The 9,635-nt window shown below is 38.9% G+C and overlaps 1 protein-coding gene across 2 annotated transcripts in view; it reads left to right on the top strand.

The window, feature by feature from the left end:
- Nucleotides 1-6,425: 6,425 nt before the first annotated feature.
- Nucleotides 6,426-9,635, top strand: part of MRPS9 (mitochondrial ribosomal protein S9) — a 28,787-nt gene continuing 25,577 nt past the window's right edge. For both annotated transcript variants that reach the window (XM_009883072.1, XM_009883071.1), the window contains exon 1: nucleotides 6,426-6,602. In XM_009883072.1, the coding sequence (XP_009881374.1) occupies nucleotides 6,558-6,602 (45 nt within the window). In that variant the 5' untranslated portion in view covers nucleotides 6,426-6,557. The remainder of the gene's footprint in view (nucleotides 6,603-9,635) is intronic.

The raw sequence follows: 9,635 nt of genomic DNA, 5'->3' as shown, positions 1-9,635 counted from the left end.
CCCGGCCGGCGGGGCTGCGGCCTACCGGGCGCCGGCGGTGGGTGCGCAGGGCTGGCGCCGAGAGGAGGCGGCGCCGCCGAGTCCGAGACAGCCCTTCCATCAGCCGAGGTCGTTTTTCTTAATGTAAAGAAAGAGGATAGTTAAGCCCTGACTTATGTATATCGCTAGAATGAACAGAGCCACGTATGGACCACAGCCAACACGGAAGTGAAGTACTTTAAGATGGTAGTATTTTAGGTTGATCATCCCGAGTTGTGTTTGACCAGCAGGTAAATAGATAGTGAAGTCTCCCAGTTCCTGCAATGTGTTTCGCAAGTGCGGTAACTTCTGATTAAACAGAATTGCCTGTTTGTTTTGAGAGATACCAGTGTTCAGCTGATTTAATTAAAAAGCTTAGCCACTCTCAGTATGGAGGACAGCCACCCTGTTTGTGTAGGGGTATTTGATACACCTGTATATATATTTAATCAGTGACCAGCAAGTGGATGAAAAGGCATGCTGGTAACACTTCCAAGTTACAAAGTAATTTAATATAATAAGGGCTGAAGAGCAGTTCCCTGACTGAACTAGACCAAACCATGCAAGACAAATGCAGTAAGGAAATGAAAGGGAATACTGGAAGGAGCAATTTGAACTGTATATTGGTTACTTCTAGATTAACTTCACTCATTAGGGATAAAAACCTGGTGCCTGTGTGGGTAGTTCTTTACACAGCACTCAGAAATACATGCACTGAAGTTGCGCAAGGAATGAGAAAGAGAATATGGCTGAAAATATTCTAACACTTGATTTTGTTCTCCATACGAATAGTTTGTGTTTCTTTGGTTATCCTGTATCAAAGATATGATCATTACAGTAGCTAAGTTTTCCTGGCTAGGCACCAGCTTGAGTTTAAGTTGAAAAGTATTTGTATCGTAAACGAGGAAATGATCTCAGGAGTCACTGTACAAGGTAAAGCTGCAAGGGGCCTTGAGAGATCGTTTGTCTGCTCCTCTCACCCCCAGAGGTGAGATCAGTACATAAGCCTATAGCTACGTATGAATCATCTGTCTGTGAACCAAAGGGTGCGAAGGGAACTAGTGGGAGGCATGGCCCAGGAAACTTAGGCGACTCTTCTTTCCATTAGTTTTAGTTAACCTGTGGAACTGTTTGATGAGGGTGTTTAGGTTACTAAGCATTTATGTGAATATAAAAAGCAACTTAAGAAACTTGGAAAAAAAATCAACTGAGGACTCTTACAAGCAAGATACCAGCATGTCTTGGAACCGTGAATTGCTGAAACTGGGGAAGTGTCTTGGGAAAATTATCCCTATTTGTTTGTCCTCTCCATGTGTCTCTGATACCAGCTAGCATTGAAGACGGAGTAATAAGTTGATGTACCCTTGTTCTGACCTGCTGCAACCATTTCTTCCATCAAGTACTTATCTGTCCTTACTGTTAGGGAACTTTTTTATGATGCCTATCCTAGAAAACCCTTGCTGGAGTTTAGTTCATTACTTCTTGTCTATCTTAGTGAGGGAAACTGTTTAATTTCTTCAGGGTTTTTTTTGTATTTGGAAGTATCACGCATTGAGAGAGGAAATAGGAGAGAAACTTTGTAATTCCATTTCCCTTAGCTTTGACTAAACAACAGGTTTAGTTTCCTGTTCTTTTAATAAACAAAACACAGATTTAGCACAATTTATAAAGAAAAAAAAAATTATCTAGCTTAGTTACTGCCAGTCACTTCCGATGTGATTGAATAGCTGTTCTCAGCAGAGGAGTTCAGAGTACCATACATGCTATTTAATGTGATTGGCTTGGGCACCTTATCTAAATCACTGTGGATGGTACAGGTACTGATATCAGAATGATCATAGCACTTCGATGACAGTCTTTCAGAACTACTAGCTTGCAAGCTTTTTCTGCAGTTGTTAACTAAGTTAGAATTGAAGAGCTTCTTAGTATTTGATAACTTGTGCCTCAAAACAACTGGATCTAAGTTCTGTTCCCCATTACGCACATCTGACACTTGCCATGTATCTATACATTTAGAGCTATCTTTTATTTCCATAGTATACAGTATAAGCAAAACTTAATACATAGATTTGGTCAAATATGTGCAGACAGTAGTTTTTCTGGGTAGGGGAGATGCAGTTTTACAGTTACCTGTCAAGAAACTTCATTTTGAGAAGTTTCTTCTGGTGAAATGCTTTGTGAAATCAGGTATAAAAAGTAGTATAAAATCACTTATGCTTATTTGCTGACACCTTGTGATACTTTCTGATGTGCTTTAAAAATGCTTCTTAAAACATAAACCTGATACTAGTTCACCTAATTAGCTTGTGAGCCCACTGAAATCTGAGATTATGTAAATATTGTTTAAGTAAATCAATTAAAACACATTTTTGTAAAACAGCACACTAGAAAGCCAAAACTTGCCTATTGAACAAAAAGTAATTATTTAGAAACTCAGGATGGGTCCAAGTGTTTACATTCTGCACAATTGCTACATAATATATGTTTTTTCTTGTGCAACAAGTGACCAGAGGACTGCTGTTGGTATATTGTGTGTCTGCTGGATTCAGTAGCTCTAGCTGTGCCAGTCATTGGAGCAGTGGACACAGGGCACCTTTAGTCCTGCAGGCTGATGTGGTTGTACAGCTCCAGCTCTGCGTGTCCTAGTGAAGTTTTATCCCAAAGATAACTTTTTAGTACAAATTTGTTTGTGCGCTGCATGGTTTTGGAAAAGGAAATGGTTGAAGTCTGCCAGCTTATAGCATGGAAGCAGCAGAAAAATGGCACAACTGCATGTGTGCCACATCATTTGGTGTCATTTTCTATTTCTGTAATTATGTCATGTTCTAAAATGGACAACGTTTTCTCTTGAATTCAAGCCTCCTGTCCCTGTTTCCCTGTTCCTCCTGTTACAAAAGTACAGTAAGCTTAATTCCTCTGTTAGTGATACATGTTGATTTTATACCCATATAACTCCAGTGAAGCAAAATGAACAGGAGGAGTAAACAGACAGGTCCAACTTATTTCTCTTCTTGGAAAAAAATAGGCCAGAGGAGTTGAAATTGTCTGGAAATGCTTGCTTTTTTTTTTTTTTTTTTTCCCAAGGCAAATTTTAGATAAGCTGATTTTCTGTACGTTTATGGTCTTCCTGGAAAAACAGGATTTGCCAAACTGCTTTAATGCTGGCTTGCTCAGGAAGGAGTCAGGAGTGGAAGGTTAATACCAAGGAGTTGTGTCAAGAAGTAAGGCTTTCCCTTCTCCCCTGTCCTGGTGGAAGAGTCTGTTATTTCAGGAGAACTGTTAATAACCATTATTATTTAAAAAATGGTGAGGCTGCTGTCTGCAGCAATGCTTTATGAAATGTGTAAGAAGTGAATGCAAACCTCTGTGATTTCCTCTAGAAAGTAGAGGAGCATGCTTTCTTCTTTGACTGAAATGCCAGAAGCATTTAGCTGTGCTTTGCAGTTCTTGCCTGTACCACCCATGAAATAGTACTCTTATCCCAGAAGAGGTACCCAATACAATAGATACTAATTTGCATAAGAGGCTGTTTTCTAATTATGAACAGTTTGTGTGTCCAGGGACTTTTGATTAGTGACGAATTGAAACTAGGGGAGAATATGAATAGCTTCAGGGAAGGAGGACAAAAATGAGAAAATTACAATAGAAATTGACAGGAATAAGATGAAAGCAATCTTTTTTAAAGTATTCTGTTTAAAGCATAGCAGAGAGAAAGTAATTTTGGGCCAAGTAATAAGGAATCATATGTTCATTAACAAGAATTACAAATAATTAGTTACTATTAAGACAAGTAAGACAGAAGATGAATTGAATTCTTTCCCGAGGAGTGACTAGGAGAGAATAGGGAATGTGCAGAGATACTTCTGCTTTCCTTACTGCTTTGTAAGGGCATCACCAGAGCCTTGCTTGTGGAAAATGTGTACATTTAAAATTTTGATTATTTTTCTTTTAATTCTGTATGTGTCAACGTAACCTCACAGAACACGACTATGAAAAAAAAAAAAAGGAATGGGCAAACCAGGACTAGCATTGAATGTGATACATGTAAACTGTGGAGGGAACAATGCAACAACAGGTTCTTTAGCACCAAATTCTGCCTTGGAGCTATTTTTAAATCTTTTCTGGCAGAGGTATTGGTTGCTTTTCTGAGGTACATACCTTGGGGGGCATATCTTTATCTATGTCAGGTTGTAAAAGCATAGAGGGTCGCTTTCCCATCTTGTGTGACCTTGTTATTGAAAGATTACTTTACCAAACCTAAATGAACTCATAGAACCTATCCTGCAGCACAGGCAAGTGCTATACATGGGTGTAAGGCAGGACATTATAGTCTTTATGCCAAATTGAAATTGAAAGTGGGGTTGTTAGATTTTGTATATTGAAGCCTGAGACAGTCATGGACAGGTAAATTGATCGTGAATAGCTTTACATATGTGCAGCAGATGGGATGCATTGGATCAGTCCATCCTGGGCTGCCAGTGTTCAGAATACCAACCTGTGGGCTGTGTGACAGTACAAGAAAAGCTGCGTTTCATCTCCTATTCATGTAGGACTTGACCAGGTAATACAGAACACCCAAAGCCTCTAGTCACAGGAGGAGTTTGTGTAAGCTAACTCGTGTTACTAACAAAAGGCAGAAGTTCAATCTGCTTTTGTGTTTGTCTTGCAAATATTTCCATGTAATCTTGTTTTGATGAGAGGTGTGTGTTCATATCATTGTGTTTATAACTGGGTTTGAAGATTACTGTTGTATTAGTTACAGGAAGATAGCAAGTATTTTATGCTATTCATATTAGCTTAAATGAGAAGGGTAAAATCCATCAAAATGGTTAGCATGTCTAAATCGTCATCTGGAGGACACAATTCCTGTGACTTGGAGAGCGTTTAATTATTTCAAAGTAGCTTTATTCTGTTGCTCATAATAAGAACCCTAACTAGTTCACTTTGCTGTGTGTGTTTGGGTTTTAATGTTTGGCTAAAGGTAGACTGAGGCTGCAGCTCCAGTAACAGCAGAGGCAATTTAATAATTTGCTCAAAGAAATGAAGGTAAAGAGAGGACGACTCCTGTATTTCCTTGCTCCCAGTGTGTGGTTCAGCCACCTTCTCTTGTCAGCGTTGGCTCTTCTTGGAGCCTTCTCTGAATTGCTTGGACTTAATAGCTCAGCAGAGAACTGGCCACTTGTGGGGAGGAAGCAGAAATTAGTGTTCTGCCACATTTAGGGAGCTGAGCTGGCTTGCAGAAGAGTCCGAGTGCCAGCACTGGCACAGGGTTAGTGAAGGGAGTGGAGGAAAGAAGGGGTGGGCTGTGAGATGGGCTCGCTCTGCCTTTTGAAACTGCACTGTCTGTTCACAAAGCTGAGCCATGGCATGTTGAAGGGGCTGGAGAGAAGTGTTTCAGAGTACTATCTGGTGAACAGAACTGGGCATTTTTCTGATTCAAAATTATTCTTTTTCTGTCTTTGCTTTCCACACACCCTTTTTTCTTATGATTCCCTCCCTCCCCCTGCCCTCAGAAGACCATGCAAATAATCAGTTCTCATTCAGTGTGTGGAATAATTAAGCTGCAGAGGACTTTCATACTAATGTTGGAGAGACAAAATAGTACACAATATTGGCACTAGGCCAGAATTGCGACATTACAGCTCTGTCAGTGAAGTTCCTGTTTGTCTGGCAGAGAGCTTAATTGAAATTAGTCATCTTCACTACTGATCGTCTTGATAGAAAAACCCCCAAACCTGTATCCCACAAAGATCAAAAGATAACTGTCCCCTGAGTTACGACTTCTGAGCTGGAACAATGCTTAGTAGTATTTGCTGCTGAGAACTACCCTACTAGTTGTTTAATTGTTGTACCTGAGACAGTGAAGTAGCTTAAGAACCATTCTGGAACTGTGAACAAGGAAGAAGCACTCCAGAGCCTTTCCAGAGCCTTTAGCAGTATTTGTGCAGCCACATGCTTCTGAAAGCTGCTGGAGAGCTGCCCTGCAGATTCTTTTCATGCTCCATTATGGGATGGCTTTAGGTGAAGACAAAACCGCTTATTTGCTGATAGATTTTTATTTTCTTTTAAGATTGCATCTGCTGATCAGTGCTGTGTTTTGCTTTTGCTGGGTGTTCCTGACACATGATACTACATTTCTTTTCATCAGAAAAATCTTCTGAATGAATTGTAATATGTGAAAATGTTCAACTTACAGAATGTGTTTATCTGTTTATGGGCATTAAACAATTGGAAGAAAATGGTTTCATGAGTAATACTGCCTTTTCTAATTTAATACAATAATGTGTTAAATCTTGTTATAGGTATGAATGGCTTGTTATACTATTCATTTTATTTAGACTGCACTGTGCCAAAAATATAAAGTAAGTCTCTCACTTCTCTTTTTTCTTTTCTGTTTTTGTTAGACGTTAAGGCTAATCTATACCACCACAGCAGTGCAGAGGAAAAATGTAGAAGCCTCAGGACCTGAAAAGTACACGGAGGCATTTATTAAAAAACAGATTGAAGAGTTCAACCTAGGAAAGAGACATTTAGCCAACATGATGGGAGAAGATCCAGAAACTTTTACCCAAGAGGATATTGATGTAAGTACAGTTGCTCTGTTGGAGAAGTAATTTACTGTAGAGTTTCAGATATTGAAAGCACTTTACTTCAGCATGAGCCCCTCAGCTCTCTGTGAATTTTAATCAAACTGTCAGAATAAGAAAGAATGCTACTATACATTGCAAACATTGCAACTGTGACTGTGAATAGAGATTCTACCCCAGCTACCATGTGAGGTCAGACATCACAGTATAGAGCTGTATACCATATCTTGCTAAAGCGCAGTAGGTTCTTTTTAAAAGTACTAATGGATAATCCCCTTGATCTGAGGTTATAAGAGGCACTGTAAAGGTTTATGTAGCACTTCAAAACGTTTACCCACAATTTGACCTGCTGTGTATATTTAGGTCAGGTTTTCTTGTATGATACTGTGGTTGCTGGTAATGCAAATTAAATTTTATAGGATGTTTTACAACTAACACTCTGGTTTAGCTTAGGGATTTTAATATAGACGTGAATTTAAGCTCATATCAGTAGCTCGAAACATACTATTTTATTGCCATTCCCTCTGACAACTGACAGATGGGTGGCCTCTTTCTCTGTGTCATTTAGGCTCATGTATAGATATGTTCCCTTTCACTCAGAAAAATGTTTTGTTGCATGGATTTTTTTTTTTTAATGTCCCACCTGGTCTTCACTTCTGTCATTTCTGTCTTATCGCACATCAGAGGTAGGGAGGAAAAATGTCATTTGGTGACATTCACTCTTAGGTGAGGCTGTGTGAAGTCTCATGGCTGAAGCTTTCCCTGTGCAGCAGCAATGCTCTTACTATAGCCGTGGCAGCACAGTATATCAGCAGGGCCCATAGGGTAGACTTAGTAATGTGGTATGTGCCAAAAGAGAGGTGTGCATGGTTTAGTTTTTTCAGGGTGAGGAGATTGTTTGTTCCCTCTCTCGGTGGCAAAATTCTGTCAGCATAGCTGTGTCCACATAAGAGGTCTTGACAGTATGCTTATGCCAAGAAAGAACTACATCTGTAGGTGGTGATACAGGCTGATTTCAAACACATTTGACAGGCTTCAAAACTAAGTTCTGAAAACTTCTCTGAAAATAGACAGCAAACTAGAGAAGAGACACACAGTTAATGGCCTGCTGAGAAAAAGGCTGAAATGACACTTGAGTTTTATCAGGTACCAGAAAATCCATAAGGGAAGCTTGACTTCAAGTCACAAATCCGTAGGAAATTGAGCTTTGAGTACAAAGCTGTGCACTGATACTGTGACTGCTTTCATTCTGAATCGTAAATATCACTTTGCGTTTCTACAGACAAGTGCCAATGCAGAGACCCTTCCAGTCTCAGTATAGAGTGGACAAGGTCCTGTCAACAGTAAAAGCATTTGTCAAGGCCAGATGTAGGTCAGTAGTAATAGCAGACTCTTTCTTTACATTGGCTTTCTTATTTCTGTACAGACCATAGAATCTCACTTTCACATATTTTTCAGTTGTTTTTTCTTACCTTTAATGACCATTATCTTTTTGGGTTACTTTCCTGTAAAATATTCATACACAGACCTGCCACCAGAATACCTCCCATGTTAGTACAGTATGATGTTGATGCTAATAGTTCAGTTTGTTTGCCCAAAAGTTTAATGGTTGGAGAATGCATTCATCTGCAGTCTGGATTTCTTCTTTTGATAGGGCCTAGGGGGAAGGCTTGCAGACTGCAAGAGGTGGAAAATGACCACATCTAAGTAGTGGTTTCTTCTTTATGAATCTACAGCACTATCATAGTTTGCACAAAATTAGTTGAACTCCATCATTAGTAAAAGCAGATTAATTCTGGAAATTAGGTTTTACAAATGCAGCACAGTTGATAAGCATGGGACTGCTTTGCAGATTCTGTTTCTGAAAAGACGGAGAAGTAGAGCCAAGAGTGGTGTTTTGTTTGGTGTTACCAGGTATCTGTGGTACATTTGATTTCTTCATATTACATCAGGTGTTGGAAAATACTTAGAGTGTGTAATAGTGTCTGCTATGCATAAGTAAATTTCTGTTATAAAAATATAAAAGCTGCTTAAGCAGTGGCAGAAGAATTATCAAGCTTTACATTTCGAACAGTAATAATTCTTTCTGAGTGCTTATATACCTCTATGTCTTCTACTGTTAATCAGTCTGTGCAGTGTATTTCAAAAGTAGACATCACAGGATTCTGTCCTTCACTGGAGTTTTAGGTATAGTTTAATAAAAGCTAAACCTTGTGAAGTTTTAAACAGGAAAATAAGTTGACTTACTTGCTAATCCTTCTGAATGTTGTGGAAGCAGAATTGCCTTCTACTGATGCCTTTATTTAGGAATGAAAAGTTAAGCTGTGCATTACAACTGTATTTCTGGAGAAGAAAAAAAAATCCAGCAAATTGATAGATAACTCTGCAGAAGTCTACCAATTGCTTTTTAATTGGTATTATAGACCTCACTCTGAAGCTAGGATGTTTTATTCTCCTATGTGTGAATATGTGCTATGAAGTTTCTCTAATTGATTTGCTTTGCCCATTCCATTTGATGTATCATTTTTCACAATATTTCATAATTTGTGCTCATTTCTAATGAACAGAGTCGTTAGGACAGGCATGTCTAAGTACAACTGACAGCTAACATTAGGTGCCAGATGCAGTTTATAAAGCTATGTAGAACTGCAGAGAACAGTTTAAATAAATTAGCACCTGTACATTAGTCTCACTTGCTGGTAATTTATAAGCGAATCAGTAGAGATGACATTTAGGTAAGTCATTGATCAAGTTAACAGCTGCATACCCACTGCCCAGCTGGGATACCTAATTAATAGAGATTGCAGTCCTGACCTAGTGCTTTTCCCCGGTTGAGTCTGTAATCCTTTTATTTTGTGATTTAACTTTAACTTACGGTTGTAGTAAACAGCCCACCATCATTTTCCAATGTCAGTTCTGTGATACTCTACTTTAAAGCTCAGAAATCTAAGTAAGATTAATACAAGAAAAGCATCTTAATCTTCATGACCTATTTATATGCCAGTATTTTATTCATTTTTATGCAGTCAC

This window comes from Charadrius vociferus, unplaced genomic scaffold (genome assembly GCF_000708025.1).
Source record: "Charadrius vociferus isolate BGI_N301 unplaced genomic scaffold, ASM70802v2 scaffold92, whole genome shotgun sequence".
Lineage (NCBI taxonomy): Eukaryota > Metazoa > Chordata > Aves > Charadriiformes > Charadriidae > Charadrius > Charadrius vociferus.
The sequence above is the reverse complement of the archived record's forward strand: the minus strand, read 5'-3'. Positions and strand labels throughout refer to the sequence as shown.